The 23,641-nt window shown below is 37.8% G+C and overlaps 1 protein-coding gene across 2 annotated transcripts in view; it reads right to left on the reverse strand.

The window, feature by feature from the left end:
* The window catches only part of LOC107714850 (dual specificity testis-specific protein kinase 2-like), a 27,563-nt gene continuing 3,922 nt past the window's right edge, over window positions 1-23,641 (reverse strand). For both annotated transcript variants that reach the window (XM_016520831.1, XM_016520830.1), the window contains exons 2-11: window positions 22,111-22,403; window positions 17,277-17,398; window positions 14,809-14,857; window positions 10,183-10,329; window positions 8,651-8,733; window positions 6,734-6,818; window positions 6,549-6,632; window positions 6,323-6,409; window positions 4,457-4,598; window positions 1-1,911 (exon numbers count right to left, since the gene is read on the reverse strand). In XM_016520831.1, coding sequence (XP_016376317.1) covers window positions 995-1,911; window positions 4,457-4,598; window positions 6,323-6,409; window positions 6,549-6,632; window positions 6,734-6,818; window positions 8,651-8,733; window positions 10,183-10,329; window positions 14,809-14,857; window positions 17,277-17,398; window positions 22,111-22,332 — 1,938 coding nt within the window. In that variant the 5' untranslated portion in view covers window positions 22,333-22,403 and the 3' untranslated portion in view covers window positions 1-994. The remainder of the gene's footprint in view (window positions 1,912-4,456; window positions 4,599-6,322; window positions 6,410-6,548; window positions 6,633-6,733; window positions 6,819-8,650; window positions 8,734-10,182; window positions 10,330-14,808; window positions 14,858-17,276; window positions 17,399-22,110; window positions 22,404-23,641) is intronic.

The raw sequence follows: 23,641 nt of genomic DNA on the forward strand, positions 1-23,641 counted from the left end.
AATCTACAATCTAAAAGAAAACAGTCAGGACTGAAAAAGCAGAAAAATAGAGTTAAGAATAAACTAGCAAGAAATGACCATTTTCAACATGTACAGAAATCTCTATTCATCAGATCGTATAAACAACAACACAGTTTAAACAGTTCACAGACATGAAGACATAATAAAATGACTTTTTTCATTATAAATATCAAAATAAATCTCTCTATAAAACTATCATGCCATGGTTAAATTTATTGCATAGAAATGTAGTGACAAATAGATTAAAAAAAAGTTCAAACCATTTAACTTATTTCAAGTGCAATTACGATTTTAAGTAGATACAGACATGGACTTTTTTTTTTTTTGAAGACCTGAGAGGTCAAAGAGTGAAAATGATCCTTGTTTTGAAATTACCATGGCACACACCGTTAGCGTAGGATCAAAACAGGACCTTTTTAAGATGCGAGATGACATGGAATGTTTGCTGTGTATTTTCTAGGCCCATGCAGTGCAAAAAAAAAAGACACTCGATCACCTTTCTCCAAAGAGATTTGTTCTTCGATAACTTCTGAAAAAAGAAAAAAAAAAATCAAACATGTAGAAATGGCCAAAGCTGCTCACCTAAATAAGCATTAGATACTGTTTGTAGGGAAAAAAAAAAAAACAGCATTTGTGGTATGTGCAACCAATAGCATGTATTATAAAGAAAAAAACATCACAGAATGTGTCTCATCATTAGCCCTGTGCGAGGTTACGTCCACTGAATCTCCCACTGTTGGAGTTCTTCATAGTGTGACGGGTAACTACTACCGCATGGACCGGATCAGTGTTTCCACCTTTTTCCTGCTCTTTTGTTCAATTCAAGCCGCCCTTTTAGCTTAAGTTACAAGGGTTTACTTTCCCTCAAAGAAAAAAAATATATAACTTATAATCATATTAAATATTTAATGAATATAATCTCTGTTTGCGTGACATCTGATCAGTTCAAACTTGAGGAAGTGTCCTCAACCATCTAGATATCACATCTGGAGATGCGTTCTCCTGAAGATGAAGCTTTGCAGGCTGTGAGGACTATCGGACAGAGTTCCTGTGGCTCCACAGACATGCTCAGCGTGAGCGAGTTCTTGTTGGAGATCATCAAGCCATCCTGGTCTTCAGCCTCCATGTCCTCGCATAAGCCGCCGAGACTTCTGTTCTGTATCTGGCTGAGGATCGTGTCCTTATCGTCCGCAGGGCTTCCTCTGCTGCTGGAGCAGTCCATGGCCTCCGATTCTCCTCCCTCAGAGGGTACCGGAGATGACCAATCCTCTGCCGCTCCCACTTCCTCCTGTCTTTCGGCTCGCGGCTTGTACGGAGGGATCTCAGCAACAGCGTACTTCTTAGCCCAGCTGCTCAATGCTTTTTGCCTGCTTTCACCGCCGGGCTGTCCGGCCTCGCTCTTGGACGTGGGGTGAGATGAGAATAAGACATCTGAGTGGGGCAGCTGGGGAGAGACGGGTAGCGAGTGGCACTGCCGACCGGGCAGCTGCCAGGTCTCTGGCCAGGATGGGAAGCAGTTGTTGCCGGAGGCTCCCGTGCTAATGTTGGGGTGAGGCTGGTATGAGCTTTGACTGCCGTGAGGCGAGTGCAAATCAAACATGAGTGAGAAGACCGATTTGCTGGGCATGTCGTAAAACTTGATCTTGCCACCTTTTAAGTCCTCTCTGGCACTGAAAGGGTTGACTTTCGGTTGCCCGTGTATGAAGCCCCTAGGTCCTGGGTTGTAGTAAGGGTCCTTGACGTTCACTTTGCGAGCAGGCTTACGAGAGAAAATATCAGACTGGCTACGGGAAAGACAGATGTTGCGATGTGGACGGGGGGACTTGGGTGGAATCTTGTCATCCTGAAAAACAAGAGGATTTAACCTCTTTATACCCTTTTCACCTGGACCTAGAACAACAATAAGAGAGACATTAGGCAAATTAGGTAACATTATCTAACTGAGATTAATAAATGCTGTACAAGTATTGTTCATTGTTAATAGTCAGGTCTATCTATACTAATACATTTTACCATTTCAACTCATTATAAATTATCATTCACCTTCACAACCATTTTCAAAGTTTGGGGTCAGTATTTATTTTTTGTATAAAATTAATTCTTTTATTCAGCAAGGATGCATTAAATTGATCAACAGTGACATTTAAAATGTCACAAAAGATTTTAGTGCAAATAAATGCACTTTTAAATTTTGCTTTCAAAGAATCCTAAAAATAGTAAAAACGGTTTCCACAAAAATATGAAAAAGCACAACTGTTTTCAACATTGATGATAATAAGAAACATTTCTTGAGCAGCAACTTATCATATTAGAATGATTTCTGAAAAATCATGTGACACTGAAGACTGGAGTAATAGCTGCTGAAAATTCAGATTTGCAATCACTGGAATAAATGACACTTTAAAATATTAAAATAGAGAGTTATTTTAAATTGTAATAATTTACGATATTACCGTTTTTACTGTATTTTTGATCTAATAAATAAAGCCTTGGTGAACATAAGACATTTTTCAAAAACATGAAAAAAAATAAATAAATAAAAATTCTTATCGACCCCAAACTTTTGGAATGGTAGTGTATATTAATAAATACTGAAAGAATAGATGTTCATCCTAAGTTAATGATTATACCAAATGCATTGCCTAATATACTGATATTTATTCATTCACTTGACAAGTGTAAACACTGTAGCACTATTAAAACATTGCTGAGTTAGTCTGAGCATATTGACCAGAGCCTGATATAACAACACATTTTTCAAAAACATGAAAAAAAAATAAATAAATAAAAATTCTTATCGACCCCAAACTTTTGGAATGGTAGTGTATCTTAATAAATACTGAAAGAATAGATGTTCATCCTAAGTTAATGATTATACCAAATGCATTGCCTAATATACTGATATTTATTCATTCACTTGACAAGTGTAAACACTGTAGCACTATTAAAACATTGCTGAGTTAGTCTGAGCATATTGACCAGAGCCTGATATAACAACACTGGCTCAACCAATGGAGTGAGTTTGGAGTGTGGTTAACTATTTGTTGACCAATGGCAGATGCAAGGAATGTTCCGAAAACCTGTTTAAAAATAATATTTTTGCTAGTCACCAAAAAGAATCAACACACTTGAGCCTGAAAGTATAATCTTGAACACTAGGTGGTGACATAATCAGTAATGTTCATTTGAATATATGGAAGGCACATCATGTTTAAACATTAATATCAAAACTCAAAAATACACAACACTGAAAACAAATACAGTACATGGAGTCTAAAAGGTGCCTATATGAAACGGAGCATTACAATATTGGTAGTTTAAAAGTTTTGGGTCTTGAGAAATATTATCAATTTAAAATAGCAGTTTTGTATTTTAACATATTTTAAAATGTAATTTAGTCCTGTGATGGCAAAGCTGAATTTTCAGCATCATTACTCCAGTCTTCAGTGCCACATGATCCTTCAGAAATCATTCTAATATGCTGATTTAATGTTCAAATAACATTCCTAATTATCAATGTTGAAAACATTTTTGTGGAAATTGTGATGCATTTTTCAGAATTCTTTAAAAGCAACATTTATTTGAAATTAGGGCTGTGCGATATCACTGTAATTATATTAGCCAGTATTTGATTTACCCCATTACAGTTGTGTCTTTACAGTTATTGCTATCATAAAAATACACTTACTTGTAGATTTAAAATTCTACATATGACACATATAAATGTTCATCAAACAACTGTATATCAATATAAATGGTAATGCCTCATCCTATATTGTTTATATACTATATTGATATATCGTACAAACTCGATATACTTCATAGAAATAAAAATATTTTGTAGTTTACTGTCAATTCAATGCTTCATGGATGAATAAAAAGACCTCAGATTTTGAATGGTAGTGTATCTGAAGCATGAGGCTCAATGAGGCTCTAATCTCTTCTAGCCATACATTGTTTTGTGACTTATTCCTTGTTTGTTCAGGACATGAATTAGCACTAAACAGAAACTGGGCTGTGAGATTGCAAAGAAGAGAGGGAGAAAGTAAAAGCGGTGCATTATAAGTAATTCTCACGTCAGGAAAGAACATCCAATCCATAAAGCTCATATAAAAGAGTTGTACTGTCTCCAATCCGTTCGTTTTTTTAGACTCCTTGTTCTTAGAAGTCACTGGCCCTGCGGTATTACATGGAAAGTGAGTGCTGGATGGTATGAGCAAAGCCTCAGGGGGCGACAGGATGTACTAACTCTGTCAAAACAACTCAAATCAAAGATGTGTTCAAAGCACATCAAAGCTTTTGGTTTTGGTTGCCAGAAATAGTGAATGAAATATTACGCCATAGACACCTGTAGTTTTCATGATCACCTTGGCAGTTTGCAGGTTAGACAAATCAATATTGGGAGTGAAATAAAGGTGTTTGAGTAAACACACACCTTTGGGCAAGGCTTTTTTCTCCACCTCTCCGGCGGTTAGTAGCATCCTCTCCCTCTCAGAGTTGTCAGCTTTCAGCTTTTTCTGGATTTCTTCCAGTCTCTTTACTATATCTGGGAACGAGGGCCTGAGCTTTGGATCCATCTGGGATATAAGTGGAAGCAAAAAGAACATAAAAACACATCAGCGTCTAAATCTGGAGGAGCGCCATGTTCTCACTTCTATTCTAAGAATGCTACACTGCACATATATTACAGTGGGACAGTTTCATTTTCATGGTGAAAACGACTAACAATGTTGCAGTTGCTCGTCTGTTGATAAACTATAATATAATAATAATTATACTACAATATATTATGTAAGATGGATATACTACCATTCACAATTTTGGCTATATGCTATTAGTACGTCATGGATCCAAATGTGGTTTTAAATCAGATACATATCCGATATCTGGACATCCAACCAACGTCTAAACACACATATCCGATTCCCCGCAGAACTCCCAATGCGAGGGCAACACGTTTGCCCATAAAGATTGTGTTTTAATGCCGGTGTGCTGTTTGCGCTTGCTCGCATTTTATTGAGATGGAAGAAATTGTACATTCAAGAGCTGGTTTTCAACCCCTGCCCCGTGAATTTTAGAAATACAACAGCTAAAAGCTTCATTATATTTCTCAGCAATGAGGTGATAACTAAGCAGTTTTTGTAATTAAACCAACAAGTTTCACTTGTTCACAAGCTTCACATTCGCTCGCGCATTCTCTCTTTCTCTCTCGTTAATTCATTTCAATAAATATCATCTTGGAGCTACTTTATTTCACTAAAGAATTCTACCTCTAACGAGCTGTAGATAAAATAGCCTAACGAAATGAAAATTACCATTATTTCCCGTTATTTATCCATTCAGTCAGATTTTGTGCTGCAAAACATTCATGACAGCCGTTGTCCATGCTGGAAAATAATAATGGCCACTCGACGTGAATTATATAAATAATTTTAATAGCACGGCCATTCAAAACCCGAGGGTCTACCATGTGCATAATAAAGCGATAACTGCAGACAATCCTTTTGGGCGGGAATTCATTTAAACACAGATATCGGATACCAGTCGTGTCTAAAGTGAATGTAAACAGACGGGTCAAAAAAAATCGGATATGGTCAAAAGATTGGATCTGTGCATTAAGACTTAAGTGTAAATGCAGCCTTGGAATATTTATAAGTGGTGCTGACAGTATCTGTTCCTAGTTGGTGGTGGTTTGTTTTAGTTTCTGGGTTTTGAAAAAGTAATACAAAAATTCTAAACAGTTTGGGGGTGATCAAATTTGTAAGATTTTTGAAAGAAGTATATTATGCTGCACTAATTTAATCAAAAATACAGTAAAAACAGAATTACCGTATTGGCCCGAATATAAGACGACCCTGATTATAAGACGACCCCCCCTTTTTCCAGATGTACCTTTTGGAAAGTGCTCAGGACACTTTTCTTCTTATTATTATTATCAGTTGAAAACAGTTTAATATTTTCTGCTTCAATATTTTTACTGCTTAATATTTTAATGGAAGCCACAATCCATTTTTTCAGGATTCTGATAAATAGACAGTTAAAAAAAAGAACAGCATTTATTTGAAATAGAAAACTTTTGTAACATTATAAATGTCTTCACTTTTGACTTCTCAATTTAATGTGTCCTTGCTGAGAAAAAAAAAAATCTTACTGACCCCACATTTTTTGAATGGTAGTATTTATTAGGAAACTATGGAATTATAATTATTAAATAAAAATATAGGATAGTTAGGATCAATTACTTGGTGCTTTCTCAAAAGTATTACAAGAACCACTAATGGATTGGAAAACAGAAACTCACATTGCAACAGTTGAAGGCAAGCTGCAGGAAGTCTGGGGGACAATCTCCAACCATGTGCTGGAAGGCGTGGTAATCCAGGCCAAAGTTCTGCAAGGAGCAAATGTGGGGGTAAATGTCATACTCAGGACAAAGAGGCTTTAATGACTAGCTTAACAAGTGATGTAGTTACAAAGTTGATCTCCAATACATTTATTGGAGAGGTTTAAAACAGTGAATTACTGCTCACTTCAGTGCGTGGTAGGTAGTCAGGATCAGCCTGTATCCTTGCAATTATCTCACACAAAATAATGCCATACGAAAAGACATCAGCCTAGAAATGAATACAGAGAAATGATAATGTGTCCTGAAAGATGCTGGCAAGAAACAAGCCTTGTGATAGTGCCGAGTGTCAACTGCAACTGAGAATCCAACCTTCTCATTATAATGCTCGTCTCTCAACACTTCTGGAGCCATCCAGAATGGGGATCCCACCACGGACAGCTTTTCCCCCTCAAAACTGAACACACAGAATTATGGTCAAAAGACTGCCATGTCAAAATGCTTTCACACATTACAGAAATACAGGCACTTAAGCACTTACAATGAGTAAATGGCACCTGAAAGTTCAGTTGAGGCAGCAGTACTTTGAAAAGGGAAGTCTTTGAACAATGTGTGTTGAATAGGGAAGGGGTGACCAGTTGATCAACAACATGACGACTCAATTAGCTTTGTCAGATTTTTTCCCTTTTTTCGTTTCAATGTTTTTAGCAGCAGTGCTTTAAATAGATCTTTTGTCAGACCGTTTTACACAACATTGTCTAGCACGTTTTGGCATTGCCATTCACCGCACATTCAAAGGGAAAGTTCACCCAAAAAATACAATTCATCAATTACAAAGACTTTTGTTCATTTTTGAACACAAATAAAAATATTTTTTAATAAAATCTATCTTTAATAAGACATGAACAGTTGATATATGATTTAAAGCTCAAACTTGCTTACGCGGCATGCAAGAAAAACCTCGTTTTCGCACATCAGGCAAGCATGCAGTCAAGCATTTTTGATGTGCTCTATGTATGTGTGTTACTCTATTTTAATATGTGAATAAAAGTCTAAATTAAATCCATTCATCATATAAAGTGACCTTCAAAAAAAACTTGGATTAAACCTCTCCATTCATCTGGATTACTTTTACAATGATTATTTTTTTGAAGCGTCAAAGTTTTGGTTGAGTGGATACTAAATGAAGGGACAGAAATTTTATTAAAATATTTCAGTGGAGGGTTTCATTAAAAATAATTTCCATTTGTTTTGAAAACGAATGAAGGTCTTATAGGTTTGGAACGCCATGAGGGTGAATAATTAATGACAATTTTCATTGTTTTGGTGAACTAACCCTATAAAACGGTGTGTAGGTTAAAAATAAAGCAAATTTAACAAATGTTTCATGAGACCCCTGCAGTCGGCTCTATTCAGTCACGCTCAGTCTAGCTGCTTTTGAAAGCACATCTTAAAAGTGCATGTCATGTAAGCATTAACTACAAAAATGAGTCCAATTGGGGTCCGGTGAACCTGAAATCAGTCTAATTATACAGAGCTCCCAGATTACTTGACTAGTTGTTCAGGTAACCAAATCGACTATTCGTTTTTATTGAAAATATGTAAGATTGCACTAGTAGTGAGGAGGTCATGGGAGACAAAGGGTCTTGAGCTGCCCTGGTATTATTAGCTCTCTTAAAAGTTGACTTTGGACAGTATGTTCCTTCCAAAACAGATAGCACCACCCCCGGCCAGTACTGCTTGCACCTCACCATTGCTTCCTTTCAGATTAGCAAAACAGAAGGATGCCCACTCTGCTGCTGTTATAATCAGCACATAGGCAGCAGAGTGAAATTAGTGCATGTTTTATTTGTTTTGTAAGTCTCCATGTTGCCCGTTACTCACTCATGACTGGGGATTTTCTCAGCAAGGCCGAAGTCTCCAACGATCGCGGAATTATACAGAGCTCCCAGATTACTTGACTAGTTGTTCAGGTAACCAAATCGACTATTCGTTTTTATTGAAAATATGTAAGATTGCACTAGTAGTGAGGAGGTCATGGGAGACAAAGGGTCTTGAGCCCTGGTATTATTAGCTCTCTTAAAAGTTGACTTTGGACAGTACGTTCCTTCCAAAACAGATAGCACCACCCCCGGCCAGTACTGCTTGCACCTCACCATTGCTTCCTTTCAGATTAGCAAAACAGAAGGATGCCCACTCTGCTGCTGTTATAATCAGCACATAGGCAGCAGAGTGAAATTAGTGCATGTTTTATTTGTTTTGTAAGTCTCCATGTTGCCCGTTACTCACTCATGACTGGGGATTTTCTCAGCAAGGCCGAAGTCTCCGACGATCGCAGTGTAGCCATTCTCATCAGACTTGATCAGGCAGTTCTGAGAGAACATCAAAAGGAAAGAAACAGTAACTAGAAGAACATATTGCTCCTCCCACAGGATACCTTACACTTGAGATTCAGTCAATTAGAATCACTTAAACAGAAAGTAATGATGTAGCGAGGAAAGCCACAGGGGTGATTCCCACAGCTATAATTATGGGAAGTCCCACAAGTGCTTAGGAGAGAATGCAACAGCTGGAGGTAAAGACAGCATGTCAGCGCATGCCACCAACAAGAGCACTGTGAAGACTAAATCAAAAGCACCTGTTTCAGTGCTGACTGACATAGTCTTCTTGTTTATAAAGTTACATCATTAAACCCACAGGACAAGTGTACCTTCAGTACATCCTGTAGTTGCCTACCTTCATAAAGCTAATAAAATCAAGCAATGTAATGATTATTTATGACATTACATACACTACCGTTCATAAGTGTGGTGTCAGTAAGCTTTTTTTAAATTAATTAATACTTTTATTCTGCAAAGAAACATTCAATTTACCAAAAGCATGTGAAATTTTACTAAAAAATCTCTCAAATAAATAGTTATTTGATATCTTTTGAATTATCTATTCATGGAAAACCCTGAAAAAAAGGTAGCGTAAAAATATTAAATAGCACAACTGTTTTCAACATTGATAATAATAAATGTGTCTTGAGTACCAAATCAGCACATTATATATATTTCTGAAGGATCATGTGACACTGAAGACTGGAGTAATGATGCTGAAAATTCAGCTGTCAACACAGGAATAAATTACATTTTAAAATACATTAAAATAGAAAATGTCATGATTGCAGGCAATAAACAAGATGACAGAGTCCTGTACCTTGGAAGTGAGATCTCTGTGAAAAATGCCCTTGGAGTGTAGGTAACTGAGGCCCATGGCGATCTCTGAGGCCAGTTTGACCCGTGTGGTCCAGCTCAGGTACTTATTGCTGTCCAGCAGCTGCTCCAAGTTGCCACCATTGTAGTTGCCTACCTTCATAAAGCTAATAAAATCAAGCAATGTAATGATTATTTATGACATTACATACACTACCGTTCATAAGTGTGGTGTCAGTAAGCTTTTTTAAAATTAATTAATACTTTTATTCTGCAAAGAAACATTAAATTTACCAAAAGCATGTGAAATTTTACTAAAAAATCTCTCTCAAATAAATAGTTATTTGATATCTTTTGAATTATCTATTCATGGAAAACCCTGAAAAAAAGGTAGCGTAAAAATATTAAATAGCACAACTGTTTTCAACATTGATAATAATAAATGTGTCTTGAGTACCAAATCAGCACATTATAATGATTTCTGAAGGATCATGTGACACTGAAGACTGGAGTAATGATGCTGAAAATTCAGCTGTCAACACAGGAATAAATTACATTTTAAAATACATTAAAATAGAAAATGTCATGATTGCAGGCAATAAACAAGATGACAGAGTCCTGTACCTTGGAGGTGAGATCTCTGTGAAAAATGCCCTTGGAGTGTAGGTAACTGAGGCCCATGGCGATCTCTGAGGCCAGTTTGACCCGTGTGGTCCAGCTCAGGTACTTATTGCTGTCCAGCAGCTGCTCCAAGTTGCCACCATTAATATACTGAAAAAAAAAGAAAAAAAGAGAAGACTTATCATGTGACAAATTTCACGGTCTCCATCTCTTTGAAGTGCTCAAATGGTCCATTTTGTTTTCAAGAGGGTACAATAGATAGGATGATGGGTTAAATTTGACCGGGTACTTAAAAAAACGCAATGCACAAGACTCTGAATCTGATTAAATAATTATCTGATATGTACAACAATAATGTGCAATAATGAAATCTGTAGCAACATGGGGATTATAATTATTTTGATGGTCATAGTACTTTGTGTTTACAATACTGAAGTGAATCCAATCAGTTTCCTGTGGGTAAAAGTAGTCCATGCCAACTCTCAAGTGGATTGGTTTTCAAGTCCCAAAAGCATGCAAATTAGCAGAGCCCAGCAGGAGCCCTTTAAGTGCTTCTGTTTCACATTGTGAATTTGCATGACAGCACCATCTAATAATTAGGCAATTATTCTGCAAGGGACATATTAACTATTATTTTGCAGTGCAGTGAATGGTTTATGTGTGATTAACTTTAAAACAAGTCTGTGAGAGATTAGTTAATGTGGCACACATGCTACTAACTAGGAGCCTGATGCATTCACCAAGGGGCACTGGTCTCAACAGTGTCCTAATTTTGGGTTGCCTGAAATTATCTGTGCTGACAGATAAAGGGCTCCACATTTAGCTAACAAAATTAGCCACGGTATCACAATATCTCAACGCAGTGAGATATCAACAGGCAGACAAGACGGCGGAGTCAAAATGACAGCACCTTCCAGTTTCCCATAAAGCTCTGGTGCGGTGTCCCGACTCAGGTTGTCAACAGACCTACTGCTCAGCCCTTCGTCCATTTTAATGGCTCCTACTATCTGAGTGAATAGAATAACCAAATAGGGTTGTGTCTTTGTAGTCTAAGGACTCAGTATCACATTTACAGGCAAAAGCAAAATCTTGAGGTACAACTCACTCTCTAGTTACTCTCTAAAAATTTGCTGTCCACAGCATAACCTTGAGATCAACATTTACAAAAAACACCAGCAAAGCATCTAATTATCTCAATTCCCTGGAACTTCAAATTGACAAAATGAACACTTAGCCCCGTCCCAACTGGCACACTCAGCCCTCCAATGAGTAAACACTTTCTTGCGTGGGATGTTGGCTAATATGCGCTGTAAAGCTCAACAAAAAGTGTCAAGGACACATAGCAGCATAAAGCAAAAGCTAATTTTTCAGTTATCAAGGCTATTTTAGAAATGAACAATTTGCAAGCAGCTGTAATTTATTCTGTAAGCAAAAGTGCCTTATAATAGGTTACTCAGACAAAGCAAATAGTATTTACAGTAGCTGGTCATGTGATCTTAACATGACAGCACCCATGAGATGACCCCGTCAATGTAGAATATAACATATTATAAATTATATACATATAAGTTGCTATGACTGGATTCAATAGTTTTTCAAAAATACTAATTTCTTTTGGGACCTTTAACAGGATTTTTTTTGGGGGGGTGGCTTAGGAAAAGCTACACTTGGAATATTTGCATGTATGAAGACCTGCACATTTGTACATGGTAAACGGTCAGCTAAGCCAAATCTGGCTGGCTGTTCCGTCTAATCCCATTTGCCTCTCTTCTTACAGACCTGATCTCATGCCCAACATCTATTCCAAATCCAGGTCAGGAAATCTTTCATTTGGAAGTGCTCTGGTTCTGCTGTCTGTTGGCTTCATCTTTCAGTGGGTTAAAACTAATCCTACATCACACCATTTTGTCAGCGTTGACTATACGATGTATTGCCAGACTGATTAAACGGAACAAAAACGAATAGCCCAGGTTAGATCTAATGCTGTGCTACTCCAGGTGATTAGGTGACTGATGTGCATGCCTATAGAGCTAATCCACTTGGTGAAACAGTAACATTGAGTGTGTTGCCTCAGAGGCTTCGAAAAATAGTATAATCCCTCAGCAGGCCAGTGATTACCACTGCACTAATACCTCTTTCTGTCAACATGCATCAAAAAAGCAGAGCAGAGGTCACAGGGCGACGGTAAGAACAAGTGACCTGCAATGACTTAAAGGAGTAGTTCACTTTCAGAATGAAAATTCTGTCATCATTTACTCACCCTCTACTTCTTCCAAACCTGTATGAGTTTCTTTCTTCTGTTGAACATAAAAGATGCTATTTTGAAAAATGTTAGTATCTGAACAGTTTATGGGCAGTATTTTTTTTTTCCTACTATGGAAGTTAATGGTGCCCATCAACTGTTCGGATACTAACATTTTTCAAAATCTTCTTTTATGATAACAGAAGAAAGAAACTCAGGTTTGGAACAAGTGGAGGGTGAGTAAAGGATGACAGAATTTTCATTCTGGAAGATAACTACTCCTATAAAGATGAAGTATGTAATATTCAAAGAGCCTGCAGCTTCACTTTTCAGGACGTGTGAGGCACACCCGCTTCCTCAGTCACGATGCTCTAGCGAGTTGTCAGATTAAGGACATGCAACGAGAATGAGCGCAACTGACAATGGAAGGAGACGAGCTCTACACTGAAAGTTGATGAGTTGATTTATCCTTGTTTTAATATGCCTCAGGTCTTAGAGCTTTTTAGATTGATGCCGAGGCTTTTTAGGTCGGGTAGAATCTGAGATCTCTGACATAGTTTGTTTGCTTCCATGGCTGCGATACGCTGTTTTCCGTTCTCTGGCAACCTGGGGTGTTTAAATACTATTGTTTAAACTGGCAGTGAGCGGAAACGGACCAAAACAAAAACAGACCTTCTGACACGGAATGCACATTTTCCAAGTAGAACTCATGTCACATATCTAGAACAGTACACACTAGTACATTACAGTAGTGTTTACCAGGCTTTTGTAGTGAACTACTGTGTTGTGAAAACTAAACTAACTAAACTTCCTCCAAATGCAGTGCTTCTCAACCAGGGTCCGGGGCCCACTAGGGGTCTCAGAAAGCTTCCAAGAAGGCCTGAAGATGAATTAAAATGATTAAAAAGACAAACCATCAAAATAAGCTACAACAACTGAAAATCACAATATTTCTTATTTTAATTCACCTCAACTTATTTTCCTTATGACGAACCACAATTTCCACGGTTTTGGAAAACCTGGATATATGAGCCTAATTTTAAAAGTGTGATTTCTAGATCTGGAATGAATGAATGAAATACACTTTATTATCCCCAAAGGGGAAATTTGTGTTGGACTCAAGGTGTTTACATTGACAAGACCATTGGATCCATAAATAACAATATACACAAAATATACACATAATTCCTATACCCACCCTGAAAAGACAATCATTCATCATTTAACATTTTAATAGACATGGCTATAAAATACTTTTTTAAAACGATTATACCTACACATTGGAAATCTGTACCGTCTTCAAGAAGGCAACAATTCATACTCTGTATGCAATACATGCAATGGGTCAGCTAAAATGTTATGTGCTTCCCTAAGAACCGACTGTTCACAGTGACTCAAGGAACAAAAACTCCTTTCTCCTAATGGTCTTCATTGCTATTTTTAACAAGCGTGCAAGCTTAGACTTTACCCAAGTCATGGCAATCAATAAAATCTTAATTAAATGAACAAAATAAAGCCATGGGCATTTTTATAATGAAGTATACATATATCTCTAAAACATTTTATGACTACTCTATCTTTAAAAATGTTTGATATTTTAAATCGCAACAAAAGTTACTCACAAAGAAAAGCCTACATTTCCTACACTTCCTGAACATACAGGCTACGTCCAATACAACATGTGTAATACAAGTAATGCATTTGTGGGCAAGTTACAGTGCACAGCATAAGTGAGTACACCCCCTCTGATTAAATATAAAAGATGTATTTTCTTAATGATCACATTGAATAACATTCTTCTTTGGTAACTGATCAAGCAGACTTGCTGGAATATTATATCTCTAAAAAACCATAACATGTCTTCTAAGCAAAGAGTAATTGCTGAATTTGTTAAGTTTCAGAGGGGGTGTACTCATTTATGCTGTGCACTGTATGTGCATTCATACAGGCATAATACACACACACGGTTTGAGATGGTAAAAATACAACATGCCTTTAGGGGACTGCCAGTGGGCTCTCTAATATTATACTTCCCCTCGGGCCACCGTGAACAAAGACTAAACTGTTCAGTGTCACAGTTGATTCAGCGGGAAATGCCACAGACTTAGGAATCAAAGGTACCCTGCAAGCACTCTCAGACCAACTTTTTCCAGCAGTGCAAGTATTATTCAAGCATAAATTCAATACAATGCTATTGGTACAAAAGGCTATCTTATAAAAGTTATCTTCTAGCTTGGAAAAAAGGCAGAAGGAGGCCATGTTGCAATGTCATCAATGTGATTGAATGTGTCATCAAAGTCTTGTTTTAGCTACAGCTGATGAAGAAAAGTCAACTGTCTCACAGGAGATGTGTGGTGAATGAAACACATGAGTCAGATGTCACTTACCTCGATGAGAGCATGGAGTTGACCTTCCTGTACACACACCCCCATAAATCTACAACACCACAAAAACAAAAAAAGAAGAAAGGTTGATGTTAGTTTAATGTTCTGAAGCAGCAGCAGTTAAAAGTTTGAGGAGATTTCTAGGATGTCCAAAAAAAAAAGTCAATGTGCAATCAATTGCGTAAGAGCAAATTCAGCATTATCAATCAGAATGAGCTGCTGCTGTCTACACCAGCGCTGACTTTCTCTGAGGCTGCTGTCCAATGGGCTTATTTTATGATCTACGTTCATTTCTTGTGTCAAAAATGGCTTTTACAAATGACACCATAAACTCAGACAGGTTTATGGTGCTGTACTTCAACACAAACTATAAAATTCGAGACTGTCCCCAGTCGACTGGAGGGTGAAACTCCGATGTAAACAGGCACAATGGCACAATAAAGGCAAGATTTCTGCCGTAAATACAAATGGCTGCTTCATCTTTCAGAGATGGAAGATGTAGCAAAAAATGCAAAAAGTGTAATTTCTTTAAAGAGAAGCAAACCAGTAATACATTATAACGGAGTTCCATATCTCTGCCACTTGCATTAAGAAATTAATACTTTTGTTCAGCAAGGGTACATGAAATTAATCAAAAGTGAAAGACACTTATAATGTTACAAAAGTTTTCCATTTCATATAATGTTCTTCTTTTAAACTCTCTATTCATCGAAGAAAAAAATATTAAGCAACAACTGTTTTCAACATTGATAATAAGAAATGTTTCTTGAGCACCAAATCAGCATTTGAATGATTTCTGAAGGATCATGTGACACTGAAGACTGGAGTAATCACAGGAATAAATTACATTTTGAAATGTATTACAATAGAAACAGTTGTTTTAATTTGTAAAAAATATTTCAAAATTTAACTATTCCTTTTTTTTGATCAAATAAATGCATCCTTGGTGAGCATAAAATACCTTTTTCAAAAACAATTACAAAACTCTTACATACACCAAACTTTTGAATGGTAGTGCATGTACGCATAAATACAGTAATATCTGTGTCAATTGTGATGTCTTATGTGCCTCTTTTTTTCAGAGTCATCACTTGCAAACAGTCAGAAAAATCAGATTTGATAAATACAGACAAAATGTATGTGCAGTGTGAGGTCCACACAATATAGACATGCAGTAGCCTTTCACTAATTTGTTCTCAGCAATGACACAACGTATCGATGTCTCTGAATGGCCACCTCACACGAGTCATTAGAAAGGATACAGATTTGTCTGTGTTTTCAAAGTTATGGCCCCATTAAGCCCAGGCCTGGCTTTTATTGCGGGTCGGTGTTGGGATTTCTTCAACAAAGCTCCCCTTAGCCTTCTCCTGTCTGCACTACAGTCCCTCCACCCCCATTCAATAAGACGTAACAATGGTGTGACTGTAAACCACACACAGACCCTCTCTCACTCTTTTATCCACCCACAGACTCAAATTCTGCTCTACAAACAAGCCAAGTATCACAACAATGGAAGCAGTACCAGACATATTTAAACAGTAAACCAAATGTGTACTGCAGCATTGTTTGAAAGACAACTGCTTTATTATTCAGGGTGGCATTTTGTCACAAAAACACATTGATTCCAAGATTAAAAATATAATAACAACAAATAAATAAAATAATAAAACAAACAAACTAATACAGAAAATAAATAAATACACAAAACAAATAGAAATCTCAGATACGTGCAGTCTCAGTTGACAAAACGCACTAGTTCTTCACTGAGCAAAAGTCGAGAATCAAGAGGACAGCTTTTTGATCTCAATGAAATCTAAACTCAGGATGTCGTTTCACTCCATCTATTGTTAATGGATTTCTGTGGAACGAGGAGGAAGAGGTCATCTCTGCTTTTCCATTACAAAGGAGAGAAAGATTCACATTGAAAGCAACACTCCCACAGTCTCACTGTTTGAAAGACTGCATTCATTTTGAGCCACTGACAGTGCATAAAGCGAGGCACACTCCTTGTACAAAGAGTAGGAAACCTAATATTAATATTAAACTACATCAGCCACAGCTTTATATGAAAAGTGCAGTCATGTTTTTCTTTGAAACATGTTATTTCCATTTTTCCATTTAGTTACAAGCTCATTAAATTTACTTTTATTGGCATCAGCTCCTTAGTTTCTTGTTAACGTAAACCACATCTGCAAAAACCATCTTCATAAAGTAACTACACGGAGACACATGGCAGCAGAGAACTTGAAAGGAGACTGGCCTGGAATTTGCAATAAAATCTTCCTTGCACAATGCACATTGAAGCCGTGGCCTAGCTTTGAGCCTTGCACATTTTGCAATTCTGTTACACCTCTCAGCCCATCATTTGCTATACTCTTATACATTGCAAAAAGGCTGTCTACACGATCATTTTAACCCAATCAAAAAACGTGTTAATCCACTGTTATAATGGTGTGGTACTGAAAGCAAACCTGAGTATGTTGGGGTGAGAGAGTCTGTTCATGAGTTGAACTTCTCGCAGCATGTTGGCACGATTACTACTCAGCTTGTTCATCTTTAGGGCCATTACCTGGTCCGAAGCTTTGTGACGCACCTAAAACAAACAAAGAAAATGAGAAATGCTCTTTTAGTCTTACTCTGAATTTGAGCTAAACCATACAGACAAAATGAAAGGAGTCAGGGGAACTCATTTAAGTTTTTATATGCTTTGAATGTTCATCTTAAAAGGAATGCAAATTCTGCAGCTTTTTGTTCAGTGCATATCGGGCCATTGCTTCTCACATGCTACTATCCAAAAATTGCATCAGAGAAAGTGAAACCCACAGCATTAGACCAACAATACCACTCAGAGTTGAAGTGCCATAGCAAATGAGGTCTGAAAGAACGGTCATTGTTAAAAATCATTATTACACAGCCAATTTTTTTAGCACAAAATGAAGAAAGAAAACAGGCAAGCACTGCACAACTGACTATTGGCCATGTACCGTTAGGGGTTTCACAACATTTCTGAAATGTGCCTTTGCAGATCTGTTTCCTAGTTTCCGCTTTGTGCTTTCATCTTGCTGACCAATAAAAAGACATTTAGGAAAAGAAATATCAACCACAGGATTTCCTCAGAGTACAAAAAAAAAATTCATCTTCTATGTCTGTAAAATGCTGACTTCCTCAAACTGCATGCAGTGATGAAAAGACTCAACACAATGAAGGATTACTCAAAATTCTGTGCTAGGGAACCAAAACATTAAAATCTGTGTTGTATTCGTAACACATAGCAACATTTTCTGAGTGTTTCCTTTTATTTTAAATGCATGGTGGTGACTGTACTGCAACCAATCTCAGTCTGGGGGATCAGCAGCCTAGGAAGAGCCCATTTTGTGTGCCCACCTACAGTGAGAGCCACCTGTCAGACATGAACCCAGATGCCTCCGCTAAAGCACCCAAACTCTCAATCTGTTGCTATTTTCAAGTCACAGCTTGCTGCCCATGCAACAAATCCAGCGTCCTAGGAAAATGTTTTGGTTCCTCAAATGTAGATGGATTGCAACATTGAGCAATATGATTATTTAGGGATTCTACATATTGCTGTGGGGTTTTTAGATGTTTATTTGAGCCTGCCAAATGGGTACAGATTGAAACTCATTTGTTCAAATAAACTGAAAAAGGCAATTATTGCATTAGCTACCCAGACAGGTTCTTGCAGACCCCCAGCACAGCTAGTATTTGGCTCACCGCATTACCCCTGCCTGTGCCATATATAGACACCCCCTGCCTGCCATCCTAAAACCATTCACTCTGCTGCTTTAAATCTCAGCCACCTGTGCGGAAAAGGAAATATTCTAAATGGACATATATAACAAATCACTAACAATTAATGCTCATCGATTTTAAGGTAAGCAGGTTCAGAGGATCAAACCGTAGCTCAACAAGGGCGCCACAATTATTTATTTACATAGAATCAAAAGTTGAAGTACTTTTTGATTTCAATTCACTGCACTTTTTTACCACTATATAAATAAATAACTATGCGAACAATTTACTTTTGCCTTTTTTGTCTGAATCCTTTTAGCTTCACACACCTGAGGCAATAAAAGTTTAACTGAAAGAATCGTTTTTGTATTATTATTTAAACTGCAAAAAACTATTTGCATGCTCAATTCAAAGTTCACTAAGGGCTTAAACATTTGCATTTCCTAGACACTCGTCGCTTCATTAAATAAAAACTAATGTTAAAAGTGAAAGTGCCTGCAAGATGCAAAGAAAAGGTGATTAATTCCTACCAAAGAGAGAGTGTCTACATTATAAAACAAACATCATAAAAGAAAAACCAAATACACAACTGGATGCCACAAAACAAACTGCATAGAAAAATTCACTCTCAGAAAATGTGCAAACATTTAGGGGTACAACAGCTTGTCACTGGGGCACTACCCTTAAAGGGAAATCTTTGTAACTTATTTATCTTTAGGATACATACATAAGAAAATAATATTTTCCTCACAATATATTTCAACAATTTTACTGCTTATACATAGGGTACTGCCTTAGTGACAAGCTGCTGCATTCTTTTTGCACTTTTTTTTCTTCTGACAGTGCATAGTACGTGGATATTATCAGCAGTAAAGCGGTAAAAAAAAAAAAAAAAACACATTGGTAACAGTTTTGTATATCTGTTCTGATTGGCTTATAACAAATGCAACACAATCTAGTGTAGGTAACTCTGAATGGACAGAATTAAAATAAGCCAATAGAGGCTTCAGAGTGGCAGGGTCTACAATTCTTACATCTCTCCAGACACAGTTTGATCTAAAAATGGCTGAGCTCTGATCTCTAAATGACTTAATACCTGGCCTAAGAGGACAAACCTGGCCCATTTACAGTGTTGGGCAAGTTACTTCCAAAATGTAATACATTATATATTACTAGTTACTGTCTTTTGAAAGTAATTAGTTACATTACAATATTACTGTCTCTGAATTGTAATGCATTACACTACTTTTGAGTTACTTTTGAGTTACTTTCATCCAAAATATCCACATAAGTATTGTAAAATGCCAAAATGTAGTTTATTGCTGCTCATTATACATCCAGTGGAGGGTAATGTGGTAGGTTATGACAAAACACACAAGCTAAAATAAAACCCAATGCAGCATGTGTATGTACAGAGAAGCTCTGCAGAGACAAATACTGCTCATGACTGAAAGAGTTCACGACAGGGGAATTGATCTTGGGTAATGGGCATCATCATGCACTGTTCTCCCGGGGCTTTTCTGACCTCCAAACTTCATTGAATTATTCACAGTGAACATAGTGAATAGCAGTGAATAGGCTACTGTACTACTGATGCTCAGCATCAAGGGTAATAATCTTTAATTCTGTAGGAGGTCATCATTATGTGCAGCAAACAACTAAACAATTATAAATGACAAACTGTAATCAACACTACAGACGAAGATGCATGTTGTAAACACCATCCTCATGTTAAACAACAGGAATGGCAATTATTTGACATGTCAGTGTTCACTGTCATGATACTTGTTTCAATTAAAGATACCAGTCTGTTACATTAGTTTGAAGAACAGAGAGAAATCACAGAAGAGGCACTGACTCTCACAAACTCTGAAAGCTACTTTATGCATGTTACTGTAAAAAACAAAGGTTAAGGGACTAAGTAAATCTATCCTATAAAAGGTAACAGTATCTAAACAGGCTTTTTAACAGACTTTTAATGTCTTTATTTGACAGGATAAGTGCGGAGAAACAGGAAACTATTGGGTAAGAGAGAAGGGAATGAGATCAGGACATGAACCAGGCCGGATTTGAACCTGTGCCACTGTCAGCCAATGACAGGCTAAAAAGCAGCCAGTTTTACTGCATTTAAACTTGGACACACAACTGAATCTTTCCCAGTTTTAACCACAATGTTTCATCTTCATTAACTTCTAACTTTGATATCATATCATACCAAGTCATACTAAAAGACCAACCCTCTACGGACACCATGGCAATTGAATCGCCATTGGCTAGTAAGCATTTCTTAAACGCTGAAGAATTCCAAAGGAACTCCGTTATACAACAAAGAATATTGTTTACATGTAGCGTGTCAATTCTGCATAATATGTAACACTCTCTCTTTCGCTCTCCCTCTTTGTGTGCGAGAAAAAAAGCAAAGTGATGGCGAGTCGTGCGCCTTCACACTAGAGTTTACAGTACATCAAACACAGGTGCGCTGCGCATCCATCGAGATGAACTGAAAAAAAGCACAGATCTCTTGACGGAGAGTGAAACTCTGAAGTGCTCAGTCAGAGTTCGGCAAGTGAAAATATATCTGTGCCAATCTTATAATTAGCCTCCAACTCACACACTGGCGAGTAAAATCTGAGAATTTATTAGCAATTGGCTAATAGTAGTCATCATTTAGTCGCCCAGAGTTAAGATTCAGTCGCATATGCGAGTGATTTACTCGCAATGTAGAGGGTTGAAGACTCTCTTTAGCAAATACCATCATTAGGGCTGTGCAAAAAATCGAATGCGAATTTCATTCGACGGCTCTGTGTAGTAAATGCCGCTCCATCTGAAAGCACATGCTGGAGATTTACTACTAATCACAGGAGCGGCTTTACTGACGAGATGCGCATGAAAATCGCATTTGATTTTTTGCACAGCCCTAACCATCATTATGGCGATCAGTACTAGCCCTATAGGCTACTCTTCTTTCTTTTGCACAAGTTAACTACATATTGTAATCTAATAGCAAGTACTGTAATATCATCACTGTTAAGCAAACAACATTTAATTTTACATGCCAAAATATGCACACCTATCTGACATTGCAACCTAGATGACAACTCATCAACTGAATCCTTTAAAGGGGTCATATGATGCGATTTCAAGTTTTCCTTTCTCTTTGGAGTGTTACAAGCTGATTGTGCATAGATAAGATCCCTGAAGTTGCAAAGACTAAAGTCTCAAAACCAAAGAGATATTCTTTATCAAAGTTAAGACTCTGCCACGCCACCCTAAAACGGCTCGTTCTAACACGCCCCACATATCTACCTCACTATGTGGAAATATTAGCATAACTTTTCCACTAAATCTCCGTCTATCTTTGAAAAAAGGCTACACAACTCTCACCTCCTGGTGTGCAAAAACTGTAGGAGTTATCAAACCGTTGAATCAGATAATCAACGTTTTCATGTTCACTTACAATTATAATGAAGAATGGCAGAACTCAACACTGCAGGTGGTTTGGTAAAGCTAATAACTAAAATCGAAATGACTTATTGTCATCACACACAACCATCTTACCTTGTAGACCTCTGAAAAAAACCCAGAGCCAATCCACTCGCAGATGAAGTCATCAAGTCGGGTCAGGCAAGAAAAGGCACTGATGAGGGCCCGGTAAGACGAGGGACACACCCTGTCCAGCGGTGCCGGAACGGTTTCTGCTCCTCCTCCACAATCCGGGTCCTCCAGCCGATCTGGTCGCATGGGGAACCCAGCAATGGAGTTGCGTTTGCTCCGCTCCATTGCTACTGGTGCACAACTAATCTGGTAGAGTATCAATCACCGGATCACATTTTTGACTGTCCTTGCTAGACCTACAAAGGAATAAACAGATAAATAGATGAATAAAATATTGTTAATAATTAGGGCTTCCCTTAGTCTCGTGTAGCCAGACCTTTAGACTGACGGCTGAAGGTCTGGAATCCATGGCAGCTTTCATTAGCCAAGGCCCGCCCATGAGGCCATTTGACCGACATGTCATATGTAGGCAATTAAAGGCTCATTATAACAATTTAAATGGTTTATTAATAAATGTGCGATTAGTCGATTAATGCTTCAAATGAATGACTACTAGTCGACCAGAAAAATCCTTAGTCGAGGGCAGCCTAATCTCAGCCTCAGACGTCACGCCCACGGACCGTTGGCTAAACGTCTGATGCATACGGCACACCAAAGTGGAAACACTTCAGGAGTTTCGAAGTCGTCATCGGATTGGTTGAATTATACAGGATTTCCGGGAGATGCGTGTGTCGCATTCTTTAACGTTCCACCTGTAACGTTCCGCTAAACGTCTGATGCATACGGCACACAAAAGTGGAAACACTTCAGGAGTTTCGAAGTCGTCATCGGATTGGTTGAATTATACAGGATTTCCGGGAGATGCGTGTGTCGCATTCTTTAACGTTCCACCTGTAACGTTCCACCTTCAGCCTCAGTCTAAAGGTCTGGAATCCATGGCAGCTTTCATTGGCCAAGGCCCGCCCATGAGGCCATTTGACCGACATGTCAAACAACCAATCACAGTTCCCATCTTTGTTTCCAGGTGGAACGTTAAAGAATGCAACACACACGTCTCCCGGAAATCCTGTATAATTCAACCAATCCGATGACGACTTCGAAACTCCTGAAGTGTTTCCACTTTTGTGTGCCGTATGCATCAGACGTTTAGCCAACGGTCCGTGGGCGTGACGTCTGAGGCTGAGATTAGGCTGCCCTCGACTAAGGATTTTTCTGGTCGACTAGTAGTCATTCATTTGAAGCATTAATCGACTAATCGCACATTTAGTAATAAACCATTTAAAGCATTATAATGAGCCTTTAATTGCCTACATAGCCTAATAAGCACTCAAGAACACGCATAAAGCTTGCCACAGCGCACCAACAGAAGTAATGATTATGAATGTGTCAGTGAAAAACAGTAAGGAGACTGCATTAATTTCAGCGTCATGTTTCAGGGCGTGGAAATGTCGCCACAATAACAGACCGTGTGTAAATCTCTTGGACGTATTTTAAAGATTCTATGCCGCGAACTTTAAATATTTCACATACTTTA

This window comes from Sinocyclocheilus rhinocerous, unplaced genomic scaffold, assembly GCF_001515625.1.
Source record: "Sinocyclocheilus rhinocerous isolate Xijiao unplaced genomic scaffold, SAMN03320098_v1.1 scaffold1350, whole genome shotgun sequence".
In the NCBI taxonomy this organism is placed as follows: domain Eukaryota; kingdom Metazoa; phylum Chordata; class Actinopteri; order Cypriniformes; family Cyprinidae; genus Sinocyclocheilus; species Sinocyclocheilus rhinocerous.